This window comes from Hemicordylus capensis, chromosome 2, assembly GCF_027244095.1.
Source record: "Hemicordylus capensis ecotype Gifberg chromosome 2, rHemCap1.1.pri, whole genome shotgun sequence".
NCBI classification, from domain to species: Eukaryota; Metazoa; Chordata; class Lepidosauria; order Squamata; family Cordylidae; genus Hemicordylus; species Hemicordylus capensis.
In genome coordinates, this window is record NC_069658.1 from 416,026,611 (window position 1) to 416,049,149 (window position 22,539).

Consider the following 22,539-nt stretch of genomic DNA (forward strand, 5'->3'; position numbering starts at 1 on the left):
GTGGGTCACATGTGGCTCATCAGGGCATTTTCCAGATTAAGCCCTACAACAGCATCACTACGGATCTGCTAAGTGTGCTTCCTTACTTCCTGTGTTGTGACACCACAGTCCTTGTGCTGACGGCAAGGTGCCATTCACATTTCTGATGCCTTATTTTGAGTTTTATCTTTGTGTTATAGTGTTACAATGGTGCACGTCTGTTGCAGAAACCAGACCATGAGCTAAGGCACATCAGCCCCATCAGGGCAGATTCGCTCCCAAATAGCAATATACTCCTTTGCACACATTCTTCCCATTCCTAAACTGGTTGTGTGCTGGTGTGAGTCCCTGCATAAGATTGCTCATAACCCATCCCAGAGATTGACATGTTGCTGTACCACAAATGCCCAGCAGGTGGAGCAAGACTCACCTCCAGAAAGGTACTGTTCCAGAGGCGGCCCCAGATGGTCAGCACGGCGGAGCGGTCAAAGCTGTAGAGTGGACACTGGTAGTGCTGACAATGAGCAGTACCCCGAGAACAGTCCTAACATAGGAGGCAAGAAAGGAAGCAAGGCTGTCAGAGCCAGCCTGGGGGGAGTACAGTGCAAAGCAGTTGCACCTTACGCAGCCCCAACAACTGGAAAGCACAAAGATGATCCTCCCTTCTTACTCTGTCTAGACGAGGGGCCCCTCAACGCTCTTGTGGTGCAGAGGCTGTGTGCGCATGGGGAAGTCACCAAACGCAGTGGCTGGCTGTGTAGTGAAACTGACCTGAGGGGTAAGCCACATGCTGCACACAAATATGTAATGATGTAATATGTGTAATACTATTTTTAATGAAAAGCAGCCTTAGGAGGCAATTTTGCCTTGAGGATCAAGCGGGGAGGGGGAGGAGTTTTACTCTTTCACAGCCAGCTGTTTTTCTATTCGGAATCTACCATGACCCCAACTGCCCCCCCTTACCCACACCATGGGATTCCAGGTGAATATTCACTCTTGTAATTGCAGCCCTCTGAGGCTGCTTTTCATTAAACAGAAGCCAAATGGGCTTGTTGTGCACATTTGCCTATAACATGTGGACTGACGACACATGCAGAAGGTTCCAAATTCCCACCCTGGCATCTCCAAGGCACTCCCTTGAGAGACACTCCTGCCTGCAACTTTGGAGAAGCTGCTGCCAGTCTGTGTAGAAAATACTGAGCTAGAGGGACCAATAGTCTGACTCTGCATAAGGCAGCTTCCTAGGTTCCTATGCAATTGTTCCTCTACCAGGAGTCACAGAATGCTAATGCTACATTCCGCACCAGGAACCAGCTTCCATGCCTGCAAGCAATCTCATGGAAGTATGGAACACACATTGCCGTGACAAAATCCTTGAGCACAGATTCACTTACCAAGGTAACATTTTTTCGCTTCTCCCGGTAAGTCCATGGCCAGCTGGGCACCTCTCCCCGCTCAGCCTCTCGCTTCTTCCTGCCGTGATGAAGAGACTCCTGAAGAAGAGAGTGAGGGATTAGGGATGTCACAGATATCTGTAGTTTTCTGCTCTCCCAATATTAACTGCTGTCTCAAACAAGCAACAGTTTTTTTCAAAGAGTTTTCATGAATCAACAACAACAAAAAGCAGCTACTTCATACATGCTCGGCAATGTTTCAGACGGCAGTAAAGCTGTGATTTTGAATGGGGAATAATATGAAATGAAGCTATGGCTATGGTTTTGGATGGGAATATGCAATAGCCAAGACTGTACTTTTTCATGTGCAGCAATGTGAAATATCTAGTGCTGTGTTTTTGCATGGGGAAGAATGCACAGCAGGATCAAGTCTGTGCTTTGGAATAAGGAATAGTGTGAAATGCATAGAGCTGCTATACTGGGGAACAATATCCGATAAAGCCAGACATATGGAGAGTGATGCACAATAAAATCCAATCTATGCTTCTGAATAGCAAGCTATACACAATTTAGCCACCTATCCATGTTATATTTTGTATTTTAATTACGTTTTATATTGGTTTTATTGTAACCCACTCTGAGACCTTTGGGTATAGGGCAGGCTAGAAATGTAAATAATAATAATAATAATAATAATAATAATAATAATAATAATAATAATATAATAAAAATTAATAATAATTCCTAGACCCTTGGAATGGGGTCGATAATTATAGACCAAATACAGTCAATAATACCTGGTAGACTATGTGTAAATAGCATTATTATTATTATTTATTTACACAGTCAGACAGGTGTTATTGACTGGTTTGTTTTATCCATACATTGAGTCCTTCCCAAGGACCTGGGATGCCAGAATTTTATTGTCAATGTTGTTGCTGTTGATATAGATATCGTCGCAGAATATAGGCTGTTCCCAGTAAAGCTGCTTTTTGTAATTGGCTGATGGTGATTTCTGTGGCCCCTATGGTGTTGAGGTGCTCTTCAAGATCTTTTGGAACTGCACCCAGGGCACCAATTACCACTGGGATTATTTTGGTCTTTTTCTGCCACAGCCTTTCAATTTCAATTTGTAGATCTTTGTATTTGGTGATTTTTTTCTATTTCTTTTTCTTCTATTCTGCTATCGCCTGGTATTGCTATGTCGATTATTTTAACTTGTTTTTCTTTCTTCTCAACTACAGTTATATCTGGTGTATTGTGTGGCAGATATTTGTCTGTTTGTAGTTGGAAGTCCTATAATATTTTTGCATCTTCATTTTCTACCACTTTTTCAATTTTATGGTCCCACCAATTTTTGGCTACAGGTAGCTTGTATTTTTTGCAGATGTTCCAGTGTATCATCCCTGCTACCTTGTCATGCCTTTGTTTGTAGTCAGTCTGTGCGATCTTTTTACAACAGCTGATTAGGTGGTCCACTGTTTCATCTGCTTAATTACAAAGGCGGCACTTGCTGTTTGTGGTTGATTTTTCGACTTTTGCTCTTATTGCATTTGTTCTTAGTGCTTGTTCTTGTGCAGCCAATATTAAACCCTCTGTTTCTTTCTTCAAGTTGCCATTCTTAAGCCATTGCCAGGTCTTGGTGATGTCTGATTATCCACTTAGATAATGATGATGATGATGATGATTATGTGCAATAACAATTCTGGTGCAAAAACTGCCTAGCTGCACACAGATTCATGTCCCAAACATGAGACGCCAGTGATTGGGAAGGAAGAAATATGCACAAAAATAAATGAGTATGTTTTAGACATCCCTAAAAGGAATCACACCAAGGTAGGTGAGCTTTTTCAGTCACACGCTGCAGAGGCTGTCAAGAACATGGCGGTGAGTTGCCCCTGTGTCACAGCAGTGTCTGCCCAGAAGAGGCAGGATACAAAGGTCCACCCTGTCAGCACTGTACAATGCGCTCTGCATATGCTTAGTTCCACTTACCAGAGTTAGGTTTAATGGGTTGGGGACAGGGCTGCAAGTTACGCTGGGCTGAGACTGGGTTGACAGCTCCAGCTCCAGCCGCACGGGGTAGAGAAGCCACTTTCCATTGCTGATCTCATGGGGCCACATGAGATTGAGGAAGGCTGAGCCCAGTGTGTTCAGTGATTGACCACTATTTGCGACCTGGGGGGTGAGGGATGACAGAGAGAGAGAGAGAGAAACTGCACATGAGCCAAGGTGTGTGTGAAACCCATCAGCAAGGAAACACTCCTAATCCGTTCCCTTGGGAGTGATACAGCACATACACAAGATCTCAGCTGGGTGCTCTGAATTCATCTGGGATAACTAACTGTAATGGAGAATTAGGAGCACACAGATTAACCTGTAGAAATTACACATAATATGTACTTCTGACCAGTGTTCCCTCTAACAGGGATTCCCAGACATTGACTACAATTCCCATAATCCCCAAGCAAAGGCTATTGCAGCTGGGGATGCTGGGAGTTGTAGTTAACAACATCTGGGAAATATCTGTTAGAGCAGGGTTTCTCAACGTGTGGGTCCCCAGATGTTATTGGACATCAACTCTCATAATCCCCAGCCCCAATGGCCTTTGGTTGGGAATTATGGGAGTTGAAGTCCAATTACATCTGGGGACCCAAACGTTGAGAATCCCTGTGTTAGAGGGAACACTGCTTGTGACCTAACCTGCCCTCCTGTATCAAAGGCAAACATGCATGTTGCTAAATTTTGCCACTGTCCTATATCCTAAAGCAGAATATGCCAGTGTGTCAATTTTGCAGGCAAGCCCTGTAAACATATAACCAGGTCTTTCAGGAAGAGTCGTCAACCAGAGTTGCAGAAGATCTGCTCCCCGAGCTGCATATGCTGCAAGGCCTTTTTATTTCTAGCAGGTGCCTATTGCCTCGGTCTGTGTGGTCCTGCTGGAACCAAGTCCCTGCCCATTCTATCAAGCTAGGGCAAATATTATAACCAACCAATTACCGTTGTTGTTGTTTTTGTCTATACTTTTGCTTCTTTGTGTTTGTTAATAAACCTAATGTTTTGGTTAATTAAATGGGTGTGTACGGATCTAGGGAGTTCTAAATGATCTTATCTACACTTTTGCATTCATCTTCTCAAGCAAGTTACTGTTAAAGAGTGTTTGCTCTCTAAGAGAGGTGACTGGGCAGAGACTGGAACCAGAACCTAGTAGAGAATTATAACTTGGAACCCAATTAGATCTTTCCCCCATAAGAATCCTACTGTTCTTTAATCCAGTAGTTGATGGCAGCTACTGATTAGATCTTTCCCCCATAAGAATCCTACTGTTCTTTAATCCAGTAGTTGATGGCAGCTACTGATTCTTTGAATAAAAAGGCAGAGTTGTGCTTTGAATAGAATAGGATTAATTTAGTCCCAGGAGTAAAACTGGAGCAACTACTAGACAGCCATCTGATTTTGCTTAGATGGTCACCTAGTGTGACCCCCTTAAGTTCCAGGATAAGAAGAAGGATAGAAAGTTACCCCAGTGACATACACTACATATGTGAAATTACCACCAGCCATTAACTGGAAGGCTAGGAAGGTGATTTTTTTTTTTAATCACTCCTAAAGTTCTTGTAGGAGAGTTAAGGGGTAAATACTATTTCAGTTAGAATAACTGGAACAGGAAGCTCTCCATGATATCAAGAAGAGACAAGGATAAAGCACAGTGTACAAGGATTTGGATGTCACCACAGAAACCTAGCTCCATCTCCTCAATTTGACTCCCAAGATCCCAGTCTCCCTATTCAGAGCTGGTCATACCATCCAAGTGTCCTGGCTTCTAGCTCCCGCCTGACTTGTTGCTCTCTTGCAGGTCTTAACTCACAAGGCTGCTCTAGAATTAGCAGCAGGCACTACAGGAGAGGTAGACAAGGGCTCATGCCTGTGAGATGGAGGGGCGACTGCAACTCACCGTCACCTGGTAGCGCACAGGACTGCCCACCTCATTCTCGTGCTTCATGGCACTCTCACCACGCACCTCTCCACTGAAGAAGAGCTTCTGTGGCTGAACTACTCTGCAGAGAGAAAGATGGATTAGACTGGGTATGTGGAAATCTCAAGAGGCAGGAAAGTGGGTAGTTTGAAATACATCAATCTGCAAGTTATTGCTTGATATGCAGAGGCTACCGTGGCTCTCAGCACAAGCAAGTTATTCCCAATGACCACGTCAACAGGGTCTCTGGTGCCAATGATTCAGAGCAGGAACAATCTGATCTGACTTGCAGTTCGCCATCCAGGAACATTAGTGGCCGAGACGGGCAGGGATGTTCTGGCTGTGCCTGTGCTGCAACACTGAAAAACCTGCTACATCAAGGCAACCCAAAACCTTGCCACATGAATAAAGAACACATCTGAGTATTTGTGTTTATCTGCAGTGATTAAGCGGGCCACTGAAGCCCCACCCCTCATGTCCAAAGAAAGTCCTGGAATCTTTCCAGCCGGTGCTTTATTCAGCAGGACTGCCAATACTTACAGGCAATGTTGCGAATGGTCCAGAAGACATTTTGCACATCCTGTAACTTCCTTGCACGATCTGCCTGCCAATCCATGGAACACCATGGCACTTTCATTACTACATTAACTCTAACTTGCTCATGGAAGGAGGAAGTATTGCACAAGGAGGAAACAGTGCTGATGGATCACAGTGCAACCTGCAGAGGAGTGGTTGGACATGACATCCGGGAGGGTTGGCTCCCTCCCCTCACTTCCACACTTGAGAGCACTTAACTTCTGGTTTCACTTTATGCAGTCCTGCTCCCCACCACCCAAGGCCATTGGGTCAATATTATGATCCTTTGGTCCCCTTTTATTTTAAAATATTTTAATTGACTTTTTCCACAAATTGTGGGTTGGGTTTTTTACACATTAGGAAAAGAAACCTCCCCTCCCAGCCTCCTCCTCTCCAAATGATTGTTTTTACTCTTGATTCAGTGTTTCAGGGAACCAGGGCGCTTTCCAGATTACACCCTGCAACAGGGTCACAGCAGATCTCTGAAGTGGGCTTCCACACTTCCTGTGTTGTGACACCGCAGTCCCTACGCTGGCAGCAGGGTGCTGTTCACATTTCCAATACCTTGTTTCAAATTGAATCGCTGCAATATAGTGCTATAATGTTGTGTATCCGATGTTAAAAGGTTGCTGTTTTTTCTGGTTTTTCGTTTCCGTGAGACTGCTCCCCCTGTTGCTTACATTTCAAATGCAATTTGCCTGAACGGAAACATTTTGCTGCTGTTGAGCAGCTAATCTGGAAAGCACTCAGGAGACTAAACCACATCAAAGGGGCATTAACAACAGTGTTTCCATTGTTCCCAGATGACCGTTGCAATTGTGTGTGGGGATTTAAATGGCAAGACACAAGGCTTTAAAGTGTGTTTGTAGACAAGACTCAGGTTGTATCTACATGAAATTCATATGGTATAATGACCACACAAGGGTCTACCATGTGTGCTATTTTTCATCCTGACACAAAACTATTTATAAGTATCTTAATGATTTCCCATTAAAGTCTATGGCTGAAATATCAGGGAAAGAGGTGAGGACAGCAGAATGTAGCAGCACCCATGCCTTGCTAGGTAAAAGTAAAGTATGCAATCAAGTCCTGGCGACCACAGAGCCATGTGGTTGTCTTTGGTCTAAAGTGATCCACATCCTCCTCCTCTGCTCCCCTATTTCTTCAAGCTAGCACTCCTCAGATGGAGAACAAATAGTGTGGGGAGGTAGGAGAACTCTGAGTACCCTCTGGGAGCCCTTCAGGTGGCCCTTGTACTAGATTGGGAACTCCTGGGTAAGAGGAAAGAGGAACAATTCAGGGTGATTTCAGGAAGTGATTAAACTAAAATTTCTGGGTGGCTTATTAAGACATCAACAACAAGGACACACAGGGCTGGTTCTCACTATCTGTTGACCACCAAATGTTGGGCAGAGGAAACACACATGTTCCTAATAATTGATCATGTGGGCAGCCCAAAAGCTGGCTGGAGGATTGGGTGGTGACCATGTGCAAGGCACAATCATAATTTGTCAACATGGGCAGCTGACATGAGTAATCTTACACTTGATCTAGGTAGGAAGTGATCAGCTGCCAGCACTAACAAACTATGATTGCACCTCACACATAATCACTTCCTAGTTCTCCGCCTGATTTTTTGGCCGCCCACACAATCCATTACCAGGAGGGCACGCAACTCCACTGCCCAACTTTTGGCAGCAAATGAATTGTGAAAACCAGTCCAAATCACATTCAAATAGGGTTTCTCTGTGGGAGATCTCCGCAGATGTGAGATGGGGAAATGCGGCAGAAGTTTGGGAAGCCAGAAGCATACTAAACCCAGTTAATTTTAGATCCAGCTCAGGTTGAATCAGGAAGGCCCCACTCTGAATGTGCATGTGCACACACTGCCTTGATACAAAACTCATACAAAACTGCCTTGATACACTGCCCAGAACAAAACTCATTCCGCACACCGATGGGGGGGGGGGAACTACAGAGAACACTGGACCTCAGAAGAAGAAGGGACCTGGCCCCACAGTGTTGTGCAATACTCTGCCCTTGAAGTAGACAGAAAGTAGTGGGATGAGCAAACACAATAACTGCTTGGCATGGACACCCGATGGAAAGTAGAATAGAAAAATACCGTGTATTTTTACCTATTAAATAAATACCTATTCTACTTTCCATCAGGCATGGACACCCAGCTACGACTCCACATGCAGTTCACTGTGCAAGTCCACAGAACACTGTGCGAAAAAGCCCTCTGCTTGAAAACATTCCTGACTATCCTCCACTCTGGTTTTGAACTACCCATGCATTTGTGTGTCTATTTCTGCAACCATAAGAATTAGAAACCTACTTAAAAAATAAACAAACGCTGAAAAGGATATTCTCTGGATGTAGAACTTTGTGACATGCATGCACTAGATGCCGCAGTCTTGCATGATGCAATCATAAATATGCAAAATGTGCTCAGCCCTGAGGATGCTGCTTCTTGTTTGACAGTGTCCCCAATCCCATAGGGATATGATATAGTGTACTAGAAGCAGAAAGGTTGAAGTTCAAACCTCCACTCAGGGCCACACGACACCCTACATTAATTGCATGACTGGCACCTGCATGTTCATATTTTATATGCAAAGAGCATCCATGCAGGACCCCAGTCCAAACTGGGACCATATCAGCGGCAAAGGGTTAAAGCGTGGTCCCAATCTGGCCCACAGCTGCCATTTACATTTTCGAAAACAAAATACAAGCCCCAGTCACCCAATTGCTACGTCTAGTTTGGCCCTCAGCCATGGTGCTCACTGGGTGACCCTGGGGCAGTCATTCTCTTTCGTCTCACACTCTTTACAGAACCACTGTGAGGACGAATTGGTGGCGGGTGAATCTGCAGTGCTCTGCTCTCCTTGAATGATGGGATGCAAACATGCAATAAATGAATAAAACAGTGTCCAGCAATCTGCATGGTTACCATCACACTGCACAGAATGTCATTCTGCCTTCTAATATAAAATGCCCCTAGTTTTTAAAAAGAATTCCAAATAAGTTGTGTGTGGTGTTTTTTTTAATTCTGACAGCAAGGCTGTGTCTGTACTAGGCAGCTCCAGTTTCAGTAGTGGCTGACGTGGGAAGAAGGGCCACTTCTTCCTTTTAAAACCAGGGACTGTGTGGCACAAGGCAGGCGCTGGCAACAGTGATCCAAACAACATGAAGACTCTGGTACCCTGATGGCACTCGTCTGCAGCACAGATCACTTGGGGCAGTTGCTCATCAGCACAAATCCAGAGTAAAATGACCTCTACATTTGCACGAATGCAACCCAAGGTTCTAGCTCCCAGGTTTGTAGAACCTGTGCAGGAAGAGGATGCCCAGCCAGGGAACTTGGCGTGATGTAACTTTTTCCTCGCATGTGCGTGCTTTGGAATGATCCTCAGGGAGGAACAAATTATGAGAAATGTTGCATCAACACTGCAAACCCAAGTGGATTTTTTTCAGGCAAAATCTGTGAGTAGGTATTAGATATCTCTTTACAATACATCTTTCCCGATTCCTCTTCCCAATCTGGATGTGTCCCATAACAGAGAGAGCAAGCTTTTCTGTACAGCTGAGCAGAGCACCTTTGGATTTTAGCCTGACAAGGAAGTCATATTAACTTGAAACTGAATGTGAACGCTTCCCATACAGTCCTTACCCTGTAACAGAGAGAGGAAGCTCCATGATCACATGGGCGAATGCTACCACTGGGGCCAACCCAGGTTGTTCGGAGATCCTGCAGGGGACAGAAAAATGGGATTGAAGGGGCTAAGTAGGGATATGCTTGGTTACTACCACTTTCCAACTTCTGACATCCATACCATCCCCTCCCCGTACCTCTGTTAACTGTCTGACACCCTCTGCAGCCTCTAATCCAATTAATCTCTATAACCCCTTGCTAATGACAAATATTAGCAAATTACAGTAAACAGTTGTAAAATCTTAGCTAAATCTGAGATGTTTGATGGCTCAGATCAAAGGTCTTCCAAGGTCAGCTTGCAAAAGCAGCTCATGTTTAGCAAATTAATCTTAATTTATATCTGAGGTCTTGCAATGTGCTTTGTTTTGATCTAGCAAGCACAGTCCTTGGAAGGAAGGGAAGCACTACTCACGTGGAAAGTTCTAGCCCTACTTCCAAGCTTGTGGTCTCCAAGGTAATGCCTGAGGTATCCAGAACAAGGTAGAACCAAACCTGAGGGGAGAAGCAGGATGGGGAGGGGAAAGGATTTCAAGATGTGAAAAAGCATACAAAGCGTTGTGTGCAGTTGTGGATGGTGTTGGCCTGCACTTCACCTGTGCTCCACGTTTCATGGGGTTCCCAAGCTCACATTCCACATGTGAGGTAGTCTGGTTATACACACAGGATGATGGAGCCTTCTCCTGTGAAAGACAAAACATCATGAGGAGAGTTCGTGAGTGCTCAGTGACTGCATGTCCTCTCTTCACCGTCTTCCTCCCGCCCCACATCTAAATTGCAATTGGTGCAAAAGGTGGCAGCCAGGTTGGCCCAAGAGACCACATGACTCCTATATTAAAAGAACTACACTGGCTACCAATAAGTCTCCAGGCAAAATACAAGGTGCTGGTTATAACCTATAAAGCCCTAAACTGCTGAGGCCCAGGGTATTTAAGAGAACACCTTCTTCATGATGAGCCCCATCGCCCTTTGAGATCAGCCAGAGAGGTTCATCTGCAGTTGCCACCAGCAAGTCTGGTGACTACACAATGACGGACCTTCTCTGTTGCTGCCCCGAGACTCTGGTATGCGCTCCCTGCTAAAAATAAGAGCCTCCCCATCTCTGACAGCTTTTAAAAAGTCATGAAAGACACATTTATTCACCCAAGCTTTTTCACTAGACTTGTGGTTTTAAATTGTTTTAAAGTTTTAATTTGTTTTATCTTGTGAACCACCCAGAAACATAAGTTTGGGGTGGTGTAAAATATAATAGATAGATAGATAGATAGATAGATAGATAGATAGATAGATAGATAGATAGATTCTGCACTAAGACACTCAAACGATGTGATCAGAAAAAACCAACTGCTTACTGGATTAGTCTGCATGATTTCTTTTGCTTCCAAGAGCCAACTCTTTAACAAATTTAGAAAATGTTTGCAAGGGCTGGGGCAATGGGAAGATACAGAAATTGTGTACTGGTGGGCTATATCTATCAGTAGAGGGGCAGAAGGAAAGCTGTGGCTTGCACTTCTCTGAGATGCTACTGCAAAGTGCCCAAAATGAGGCAGAACGTGTGGGAGGTGACCAGTCACATGTTTCTCTTGGCTGAATTGAGGGGCAAGGAGAGAGGGGTGCCACTATTGGTATGTGTTCACAAGTACAGTTATTAGCTTATTAATACAGTGTACACAGGTAAAGTTATTCACACAATATGTTGAATACAGCCTATCTGAACCATGCCTTTGAGGGGCCTGTACCCAGGTTCACTCTTCTTAAATGAACACAGTTACAGTCAACCACACAAATATGTAAGAGTGCACAGACATCTGTGCACTCATACAAACACAATGTCTGGCCTGATGTGCATCACCAAGACTTGGCTGGACAAGCTGGGTGAGGATGCCCTCTCTCAGCTTTGTCCTCCAGGTTTTGGGATGCTGCCTACAAGGCTGAGAAATCATCTCTCATGAATCCATTCCCCCATTTAGGTTGCTCTTCAGTGGTCACTTGGGCATGAGCGCCTGTACCTAAAGCTGGGTATTTGAACAAGAGAGGGATTCTGTTGGTGTACTACACACTCTGCTGCCCAACCTCCTTGCCCGAGTTGGCCAGGGTGGGTTCTGGCATGGGTGGTCTTTGGCATGGCATTGAGGGCCTGTTCAGGCTTTTTCTACTGGATGATCTCAGCCTTCATGCTGGAGCTCCTACCCTAGGTGTAGGAGCTCAGGATTTCATGGTTGGCATGGCAAAGATGGGCACGTCCCAGCTGACAGGGGCTCCTACTCATATCCTTGGCCTAGTGTTTACTGCAGAGAGCATAGTCTGGTAGTGGAGGAAGCTGCCTGATGTTTATAATTCAGTATTGTGTACACTGGCTGGCAGTAGCTCTCCAGGGTTTAAGACAGAGGAGGGTCTTTCCCAGCCCTACCTGGAGATGCCAGGGATTGAACCTGGGGCCTTCTGCATGGAAACCAGATGCCCTACCATTGAGCCACACCTTCCCTTGGTGGCATCTCCACTTGGCCTCCGAACCTCAGCAGCATCGGCTCCCTTACTAGAAGAACCACTCTGCATGCCACCTGGCCGATGGCTGTTAATCCCATAGACCAGCCCCTTTCCTTTACTCCTCCTGAGATGCTCCCTCACAGCAATCCCTACAGCGTACCGTGGCATTGTAGGGGCGCACAGCAGAGTAAGGCAAAGTAGGTGGCAGATGGACAAACAGAGTGGCTTCATGGGCATCATCACCATCCCTCTGTGGCTCAGCTGTGTCTGAAGGGAAATTGCTGACGTGGATCTCAAGGGCTACGAATTTTTGGTCGCTCATGGAAAAAATATCAAAGCCATCATCACCCCTGGAGGAAAGGAAGAGAGGCGACTGTGAAGGTCCAGCAAGGGAAAGCAGCAAGCATTCTTGTGTCTTCTGCGCTGCTGGTGCTAAAGTACTGTTGGGTACTAAGGTCAACATGCCCACCTCCAGGGAATACCGACACCCTGTTCCTCATACCTGGGCAGGGGGTGGAATACAGTATCGTTCACACGAGAGCAGAAACGGGAGCTCAGCTGCAGGTTGCTCTGACAGATCTTGTCTTCCCCACATCCCTGCTTGAGGAAATTCACCTGTTGGAACACAAGGCCCAAAGATATGGGGACACGCTGGCCACAGGCAGATACCCCTCTGGAAGCAAGCAGGACTGCTCAAGAGACAATTGACACCTCCAGCACAGACCTGAAGCACCGCAGGGATTCCTGGGGGGAGCCCATGCACAATATACCTGGCATAAAACCACCCAGAGAAGGACGTTTGGAGTGGCATCCAAATTTGAATAATAAATTAATTAAATTAAATAAATAAAAAGTGACCATGCAAACACAAGGCTATTCCAGAGATTCTTCTCTCCCCACAATAAATGTGCCTTTCTTGCTCATGCACTGCAGGGCATCTAAACATCGTTCCTCAGGAAAGCACTTCTGTTGCAAGGATACTGCATTCTCCCATCACTTAAAACTACACTATTTTAGTTTTTTAGTGAGGTCCAAAGTCATCCCCTCCTTCACAGGGAAGTGAATCCCCATGTGAATTCCTCACGGGAATCCCTCCTCCACGTGGCACATCCAAGTGTAACTGTGAATAATGTGTAGAATATAACCTCACCATACATCAGAGGCAATAACTGGCTAATCCAACTGATGTTACTAGATCATTAGCAGAGCTCCCTGCCTGTGTCACAATATAGATGTCCGTGTTATTTTGTGTGTGCATGAGGGGTGGTCTGAGAAACATACTGCCACCAAAAAAATTGTTTTGTACATTTTCTTGGGTGTGGCATTTTGTCAGAAATGTGGTATATAAATACTAAAATACTAACGCATAGAGAAAAAAGGAGAACATGCCGCAAAGAGGCATGTTCACTGACTGGAGAACATGCCCCAAAGACGACGTTCAGGGCTTGCCTGCCTCAACCAGTGGACAGCGACAGTCATAGCCATGAAAAGCACAGGATTAAGGGCTCACCGGAGCTCGGACTCCAACAAGTTGGAGAGAACTGCCCCAGAGCACCCTTGACCCTGTCCCACACACTCACCTCTATTCTCTGGGTGCTGGGTGGCAGGGAATTCAGCACAGGCATCAGTGGGGCTAGAGTGGCACCCTGGGCCTGGCGCCGGCTGCGGGCATGCTTGATGTTGTAGTTCAGCACCACCACGATGGGACGCAGTTTGTCGCGGACTTGGTCCTGCAATAAAGGTTGTCTCGTTAGGGGGAGAAAACACCTGCCTCCTCCTTGCTCCTCCCCTAAACTGTGTTCATGGATGTGTTCTCCTGCCACTTAGAGTCCTACTACCTGTGCTTTCTCAGGAAGCTCTTTGGTGGTTTCCAAGTGGAAAGAAGCTGCAATTCTGAGCATCAGTATCACTCTTTCATGTAGGGGCCCCTAACAGGCCATCACCAGAAATGTGAGGTGGCTTAGAGCATATTATAGTGGGTGGACTGATAAGGTGTGGTCTGTTACCTTGTTTATTTAATGGCTTTGAATACAATAAAAAAACATGGAAAGTGCTCATCAGTCATCCCAGTGCCTTTGCACTCACTGGCCAGAACACTGCTGGGAGGATTGTGCTCAAGAAAGCAAAGGGGTCTGCAGAAAGTCACCTTGATGCTGCACCAAATTCCCCAGCCCAACCAGTGTTCATGATCGAACAGACCACTGTCTGAAGAGTCCCTACTTCTTAAAATGAAAGCTGGAAAGTCAGAGAGGCTCCCTCTGCCCATTTCTGAGCCACCACCTGTCCAGTGGTAGAAAGACCCTACAGGATTATTAAAACAAAGTTGTTTTAAATCAAGGAACTGTATCCCACATTGCTATCAGCAAGCTGGCTTAAACACACAGGCTTCCTTGTGTCCCCTTCAAACTGTCGAGTTGAAGTGATGACACACATGCATCAAGCCAGTCCTGACAACTGTGCAGTGTTGCTGGGGGGCTGTGCAATCTGAAAAAGGGATTATGTGACTTTTACGCCTTGTGCTTAACCCTGGTATTCATAAAGTCCACAGTCTCAAATTCCATGGTTTGGGGCTAACATGATCCACAGCATTCCAGAGATGGAAAGCAGTGTGGTGGGGCTGCTGCAGAGCTACAAAGCAGGCTCTAGTCTGGTAAGAACAGGCAGGAGCACAAGCAAATGCTTCCACAGTTTTCCTCCTTTGCGACAATGAGGGAAACCGTGGAAGCGCTGCTTGTGCCACCATCCGTTCTCACCAGTGTCTGGACCGCCTTACGGCTCTGCAGCAACCCTGCCACGCAGTGTTCCATCTCCAAAATGCTGCGAATCATGTCAGCCATTGTTATTTTATTATTCTCTGAAAATTAAAATACCTCCATTATCGCTTTCCCACATGGCTGAGCTAGTGGCTGCAGGAGACCAAGAGTCCCAACACTCCAAGGGGCCCAACATCAGGAGTGGGCCCTCAGCTCAGCAACAGAGCCTCTGCTTTGCATGCAGGAGACCTCAGGTTCAATCCCTGGCATCTCCAGGTAAGCCTGAGCAAGACCCTTGTCTTGGACCAGAGCCACTGCCAGTCAGTGTAGACAACGCTGGGCTAGAAGGACCAAGGATCTGACTCCGTATGGCAGCTTCCTATGTTTATGTGTGCAACGAGCTCTGGGCAAGACCCACCTTCAGCTGGAGTGTGGCCGTGGAACAGTTACGGACTTGTTGCCTGGGCAGCACCACAATGTCAGAGTACTCAGAGGGCTCAGTGTCTTGGGTCCTCTGGCTCCAGAAGGCAACTCGGGAAGCATGGCCTAACTCCCGGCGATTAGTGTCAGCATCCAAAGTGTATTCAAGCACTGCACCGGGGGGGGGGGGGGAGAGAAGAGGCAGAATGGTGTGAGTTGAGTCAGGAGAGAAGGTGAGAGAGAGAAGAGGCAGAAATCCCCTCCCACTGGCACCAAGATCCAGCCTCCTCTAGGGAGGAGCCAACTGCTCAAACAAGGTTTCCATGCCTGGTGCTAAAAGATAGACCAACGGCTACAACGTTCAAGAGGCGAGAAAAGCCACAATCCACTGATTGTAGCCAGGCTCTTTTTCAGACACCCAAAGAAGGGCAGAAGAGACCAGCCCCACAAGGATCTATTCAGCAAATGCCCTGGCTAAGGTCCAGCCGATACTCACTGAGAGAGGGGTTGTAGCTTGGAGGATTGGCCGTGTAGCTGAAGCAGGCTTTCACATACACACTGTGGAAGGAACCGCAGAGGAGACACACTCAGCAGCTGAGACTCATGAACATGGAGCCACCGACTTCCCCCACTTCAGGGATCAACAGGGTGGCAGTCTCAGCATCCCTGATTGCCTTTAGGTGTGAGGAGGAAGCCCCAATTTCCAGGATCCAATAAGACTAGTATTGGACTGCAGCAGACAGAGTGAGATGTTTCACTTTCCCCAAGGCCCAGAGTGTAAAAGGGATCGTCTCCAAATCAGGCAGCAGGTTAGTTGTGCATCATAAGATATACCTTCAAATCCACCTGCACGGCAAGTTTGCTGCATCCTTGCTTTAGGAACTACGGAGTAAACAGCTTCATTTTAAATAAGAACAATAAGTGTCCAAAGCAAAATCACTTGAGTAAAACTGCTCTAGTGATTGCACCCCATGGACAGGTACATGACACAGGGTTGGGCCACATGGTCAGAAATACTTGAATATGCACTGGAGGGTTTGCAGCCAATGAGAATAACTCAGGGGTTCCAGCTCAGCTGAGAAAGGGAATGGGAGTGGTGGCGAAAGCAAGGAGAGACTGTGATGGAAGATGGTTTCTCACCAGATGCCCTCACGGTGGCGGCAGTTGACGTTCTCCAGATCAATGTTCTGAGGGGAGATGGTGATGGTTCTGGAAATGTGGACGACAGGCCGGGATCTAAAACAGACATGGAAGAGATTTGGCCATCTGGATCACACGACAGCCAAGCCAATGTGTGTGGAGAGTCAGCAGAGGAGCCAAGGATGAGAGAATCTCCCAGTAAAGGAGAAGGGACCCAGGTCTACAAATATTCTGGCCAAAGAATCCCTACTTAAGAGAAAGCAGTAGCGTGAGAAAGACTATGGTTTAAAACAAGAAGGGGCATTTGGGGATACAGTCAAGAAAGATCCAAGTAATCAACAGGGCTAGTATCTGTGCTTTGGGCCTTTCATATGCAGCTCACCTTTTTTGTTTTTATACTCACCTATAAAGAACTACTGTGTTGGAGAGTGATCCTACAAGGAGATCTGGGTACAGGTTGCCATCAATATCCAGCCCTCCAGAAAATGAGTATCCAAACATCTTGATGCCAACACTCTCCCCAGTCAGGATCTACAGTGGGGGTGGGGGTGAAGAACAGGGAAATGTTGACACACACAAAGGAGCATGATTGGGACAGAAGGGAGCAAACAGGAGGCACCATAACCAAGAGAGCAAAGAGGCAGGATGCCTCCGAGTACCAGTTGCAGGGGAGTAACAGCAGGAGGGAGGGCATGCCCTCAATTCCTGCCTGTGGCTTCCAGCGGCATCTGGTGGGCCACTGTGCAAAACAGGAAGCTGTACTATATGGGCCTTGGGCCTGATCCAGCAGGGCTGTTCTTATGTTCTAAAAGAGAGAAAAACAGTAGGGCTATGTTCCTCAGTCACACTGCCCCTTTGTGGTAGAGAGTGGCAAACTCACCTGAGCAGGTTTGGTGACAATTCCCAAGTTGCTGCCATGATAGATGTAGACTTTCCCATCACCATCCAGTGGGGCACCTACTGCAAAGTCTGGAAGGAAAGAAATAGCCATGGGTGAGATCTACACCCTCCTAGCAACACTCTTTACCTCCCACTTTCTTAGGTTTCATGGGCCAACATTCAAGCACCAAAATGCCAGATGAAGTGCCACTTGACAAACTAATTCATGGTGGTACAAAACATGCACACATCCCTCCATCTGCATCACACTCTGCAGGACCTTCAGTATCACATAAAGCAGGGCTGCTCAGCTTCGGCCCGCCTGCAGATGTTGGCTTACAATTCCCATAATCCCTGGCTATTGGCCACTGTAGCTGGGGATTATGGGAGTTGTAGTCCAAAAACATCTGGGGGGCTAAGTTGAGCAGGCCTCGCATAAAGTCAAAGAAAGATACACACATTCCCGAGATCATTGCCTTATCTTGCATTTTGCCTTCATGCTTATTCAGGAACTTGTTTCCTTATAGATGCCAATGGTTTTCTTCCTGCTTAATCCTCAAGACCTGAACACCACAATCCTACACATGAGCCTTTAGAAGTAAGTCCCAAAGATATCAAGGAAGCCTACTTTCAGGTGTGGGCACTTAGCTTAGTCCCTAGAATTCCCTGAAACACCACCACCGCCACCACAAACAAGCACTTCATATAGTTTAGCTCAAGAACACACACACACACAAAGCAGCAGCAGGTTTCCCTAGCTCTCTTACCTTGGAAGCCATCTTGGTTGAGGTCACCAACAGCACCCACCGTAATACCGAACATGGAATCGTAGGTGCCGTTGAGGCGGATGGGGTGGATGTTCTCCCAGTGCCCTGCCTGGTTGATGTAAACATAGGCTGCGCCTCCAATCCCTTGCTTGCGATCAAAGAGGTTTGGTGCCCCAACTACCAAGTCCTTCCATCTAGAGACAAAAAGCTGCAAGTATGTGTTGTGGCTATTTTGCAATGGACTGTGTAATAATAACAATTATTCTTATCATTGAGGGCTTCATAGGAAACATAGGAAACTGCCATATACTGAGTCAGACCATTGGTCTATCTAGCTCAGTATTGTCTACACAGACTGGCAGCAGCTTCTCCAAGGTTGCAGGCAGGAATCTCTCTCAGCCCTATCTTGGAGATGCTGCCAGGGAGGGAACTTGGAACCTTCTGCTCTTCCCAGAGCGGCTTCATCCCCTGAGGGGAATATCTTGCAGTGCTCACACATCAAGTCTCCCATTCATATGCAACCAGGGCAGACCCTGCTTAGCTATGGGGACAAGTCATGCTTGCTACCATAACATCAGCTCTCCTCTCCTCTTCCACCTGCCCTGAGCTGAAAGACATTCCAAGGTCTTTCCTACAATGGTTTGCTTTCCTTTGGAAGAAAGAGCACTGAAAGCTTAAGGGGATCTGAGTAATATTTGCTTTATTGACAAATATACCAGTAAAGTGTAAGGGAAGGCAAGCAGCAAGTGACCCACGACTCCACATCAGACCCCCAACAAGGGATCTCTCTGAATCCCAAGGTCCCTCAGCTTTCTGTTCTTTTTCTGCATCCGCCTCAGAGCCAAACTGCATGTTCTATTAAATGTACCTTTGGCCCTAAGGTGCTTAACTTTTCTTAAACTCTAAGGCATGGGGCAGGGGCTTTAACCACTGAGCCCCTGGTGGCGCAGTGGTAAAACTGCTGCCCTGTAACCAGAAGGTTACAAGTTCAATCCTGACCAGGGGCTCAAGGTTGACTCAGCCTTCCATCCTTCCGAGGTCGGTAAAATGAGTACCCAGAATGTTGGGGGCAATATGCTAAAATCATTGTAAACCGCCTAGAGAGCTCCGGCTATAGAGCGGTATATTAATGTAAGTGCTATTGCTATTGCTATTTAACCTTTTGTTCCTGCCATGGTGGCCCCAATCTGGATTGGGTCCCCTGCGGCTGCTATTTGCCTCAGGAGAAAAGTACTGGTTGGGTCAAATAATGCCTGTGGCTAGGGCTGCCAACATCCCATTGCCTGAATATGGGACACAAGTGTGGGGGGCGGGGGGGGGGTTTGGGAGTGGGGTCATCTGTGGGTGGGGGTCATCCTAGAAACCTGAGTAGCAATGCATTTGTAAAAACAACAACAAAACAAGCCCTATGATGCCACAAAGCTTCTTCTTCACACATACCATCCCACGTAGACATAGAGCAAGTGTCAGGTAAAAAATTAAGAGAACCCCCCAGGTTTACACACACTACATCCCCACACCTGCCCCACTGAAAGCCTCACTGAAAGGCTTTTTTATCTGCCAGAAGTGGTGAGTCAGTTAACAGGAGTCTGTAGGTCCATTTACATTTGATAAATAAGCAATTAGCAACTTGCAAGACATCAGTAAAACCAGGCAATTCCTCCTGCAAGTTTTCAGAGCAATTGGGGCGTCTTTTGTGAACTTTGTTGTTTCTTTTACATTATAATTCACCCAGACTTCAAAGGGCTCAATGCAGAAGCATTGAGGGATGAGGGAGAACTCCAGGCTCTGCCAATAATATGGGAAAACAGCATCCCATTCGGGACAAGAGATTTTTGCCTCAGATATGGGACTTCCCGTATAATACGGGACTGTTGGGGACGCTACCTGTGGCTGCTATTGGCTAGTAAACAAAAGTTCACTGTGGCCAATGTTGCACTTAACGCAATGTGTAGTTTGGTTCCCAGTCTGTTACAAAACTGCTGTTTCTTCTCCCCTCCTGCCACAACCACCACACACCTTACATCAGTCCCTCCCCTGTTTTATACTATCCAGTTATCTCTTGTAGTTTGTTTTTCTGGACATTTGTCCCAAGGGGAGTCCTGTAGAGAGTGTGGGGGAGAAGCAAAAGGGAGGAAAAGGAGGAGGAGAAAATGAAGTTCTTGCTGAATAAAACTTTTGTTAAATCCACAAAAGATTTCCTTGGGTCTATGAGGGAAGCAGCTATAAAAAAACTCCCTTAGCTGAGGCAGGGGTCACCTCCTCCAAACTCCTCTGATAGCTAACACTCAAGAGAGATTTCCAGATCTCTCCCAGCCATTTGTTGCCTCTGAGGAAACATCAGGCAGCCATTAATAGCAATATAACTGACAAAGCAATGGCCATAACATCAGGGGCGTATCTGGGGTGGGGCAGGCAGGGCACGTGCCCCGGGCGCCACTTGAAGGGGGCACCATTTTGTAGAATTAATTTTTTTTAAGGCTGCCAAAAACAAAATGACCACTGTGCATGCTCAGATGGTCTCTGTGAGGCCCTAGGCCATGCCAGGCCTTGCAGAGGTCATTTGAGCATGCACGGTGGCCATTTTGTTTTCAGTGGCCATTTTTTAAAAAAGATTATTTTTAAAAATGGCTACCGCACATGCTCAATTGGTCCCTGCAAGGCCCTAGAGGCCAGCGGGGGGAGGGAAGACCCCTCCGGCCTTTAGGAAGCCCCCTGAAGGGGCTACAGGTAAAAAATTTTTTAAAAAATTAATATAATATAAGACACTGTACACATATTCAGATTGGCACTATGTACAGAGAATCAGGGCTTGTGAATAATGAGCTGAAGTTTATGAGCTAGGATTGTATTCATTTGCTCTTACTTTGCTTCTTGTGATAAGTGAGTTAAATGTGATGTCTTAATAATATGGTTATTAATTGTGAGTTCGTCTCTGAATCAGTGTGAAATCCGTATTATTAAGGCCCACTGGGAGTTTCTTGCTCTCTTTCTCTCATTTTAACTGTCTTTCTGAAATACTAGAATATATTCCAAGCAGTGACTCAGTTTACTCTGCATATCCTTTAATTATTTTCAGAGTATCTGGGAAAAGTCAAATTCTCCATTGATTTTTAAAACTTATGTAATGGTGATGCTACAATACATAGTAGAGATACAGGCACTTCTGTTTAGTTTTCCAAGTACACCTCCACATAGTATTTGGGTATTTCATGAGCCCCAGAATACTGAAATTTGTAGTTTTCCAGCATTTTTTGGTCTGGCTACGTCCACTGCTAAATAGTTTTTGAAATATTAAAAGATTAACAAGCTTGACTTGTATTTTTGAGCTGATATTATGGTGAAGTTATCTGAAAGATGGGTGTCAGATGTTTGGACAAGGGGCGCAATTTCAGTGTTTGCCCTGGGCGCTATGTTCCCTAGATACGCCTCTGCATAACATTATTTTCACCAGGTACGTATGGACAATTTTTTAAGCTTGATCAACCTCTGGACTAATGCAGCTAAAAAAGGGCAGTTAAAGAAGATGCACAGTGCTAGCGTCCCTACTTCTGAAACATGTGTGCTGCTCACAGGTGGTGGGGAGCAATTTTCACCAATCCCCCTTTCCCCAGAACTGCTCCATGTGACCTGGAAGTAGTTTCCTGAGGATTGCATGAGGGAGTACCTGTTAGGGGTTGCCATATTCTGGCTTTCCAAATCCATGTGCCTAATTTGTAAATTTATGTAAATTGGCTTGAAAATAATTTTTGAGCAGAATAGTGACTCCATGTTTTGCTCCATAACTAGGGCTAGAGCTTAGCTTTTATTTTATGTTATTTTTTAAAAAAAATGAAAGCTGAAATCCAGGCAAATCTGGATGGGCTAAGCAATCCAGGTGAGATGCTTAAAATCCGGGTGAAACCCAGAATTTCGGGGGGCATGGCAACTCTAGTACTCGTACATCACTATAAAGGAAGACAACCACACTTTCCAAGCTGCACAATGATCCATCCCATTTTTTCTTCCTTCTGGAATCTTCTACCTTCCACATTCATGTCAGCGTAAAAGCACAGTCTCTTTTTTCATGGATTGGAGGGCTAATTGTGACTAAGAAATCTAGGAGAGACTGTGCATCATTTGGATCCCCAGCCACATTTCCCACAGAAATCAGCAACAAAAAATTGAATATATCATCATCTGGAAAGAAGATTGTGTGGTCCACAGGGACCGACATCAGAGTCACACAGAGTGCTTCCTTCTCCATAAAGTGAAAATTGCCCTCTCCCCCACTGTGCACAAGCACCCATGCTTCAGAAGCTGGGACACCTAGCACTACCTTTTTTAGCTGCACATGTGCAACCTTAGTCAGGATGTCGGCACTTATCTTTGCAGTTGCAACAACTAGATCCTGCTACAGAAAGAGAAGGAATGCTAGGATGCTGAATTCTGCTGCTGTTACTGAATGTTTCAC

General features: G+C 46.0%; 1 protein-coding gene, 1 long non-coding RNA gene and 1 other non-coding gene across 10 annotated transcripts in view; 1 reads left to right on the forward strand and 2 right to left on the reverse strand.

Annotated features, from left to right (window-relative positions):
- The window catches only part of LOC128347631 (uncharacterized), a 28,880-nt gene extending 21,377 nt beyond the window's left edge, over nucleotides 1-7,503 (forward strand). The window contains exon 3 of the long non-coding RNA XR_008317627.1: nucleotides 5,230-7,503. This is a non-coding gene — a long non-coding RNA (uncharacterized LOC128347631). The remainder of the gene's footprint in view (nucleotides 1-5,229) is intronic.
- Nucleotides 1-22,539, reverse strand: part of ITGA7 (integrin subunit alpha 7) — an 80,039-nt gene that overhangs the window by 4,401 nt on the left and 53,099 nt on the right. For all 8 annotated transcript variants that reach the window (XM_053302554.1, XM_053302553.1, XM_053302549.1 and 5 more), the window contains 16 exons: nucleotides 18,087-18,280; nucleotides 17,321-17,409; nucleotides 16,844-16,971; nucleotides 16,441-16,536; nucleotides 15,797-15,858; nucleotides 15,299-15,471; nucleotides 13,708-13,857; nucleotides 12,630-12,742; nucleotides 12,288-12,477; nucleotides 10,237-10,323; nucleotides 10,056-10,135; nucleotides 9,602-9,679; nucleotides 5,329-5,431; nucleotides 3,369-3,551; nucleotides 1,374-1,472; nucleotides 410-523 (listed from right to left, as the gene is read on the reverse strand). In XM_053302554.1, the coding sequence (XP_053158529.1) occupies nucleotides 410-523; nucleotides 1,374-1,472; nucleotides 3,369-3,551; nucleotides 5,329-5,431; nucleotides 9,602-9,679; nucleotides 10,056-10,135; nucleotides 10,237-10,323; nucleotides 12,288-12,477; nucleotides 12,630-12,742; nucleotides 13,708-13,857; nucleotides 15,299-15,471; nucleotides 15,797-15,858; nucleotides 16,441-16,536; nucleotides 16,844-16,971; nucleotides 17,321-17,409; nucleotides 18,087-18,280 (1,939 nt within the window). The remainder of the gene's footprint in view (nucleotides 1-409; nucleotides 524-1,373; nucleotides 1,473-3,368; nucleotides 3,552-5,328; nucleotides 5,432-9,601; nucleotides 9,680-10,055; nucleotides 10,136-10,236; nucleotides 10,324-12,287; nucleotides 12,478-12,629; nucleotides 12,743-13,707; nucleotides 13,858-15,298; nucleotides 15,472-15,796; nucleotides 15,859-16,440; nucleotides 16,537-16,843; nucleotides 16,972-17,320; nucleotides 17,410-18,086; nucleotides 18,281-22,539) is intronic.
- TRNAG-UCC (transfer RNA glycine (anticodon UCC)) lies at nucleotides 12,052-12,124 on the reverse strand. The gene has a single exon. It is a non-coding gene; the product is annotated as a tRNA-Gly (tRNA).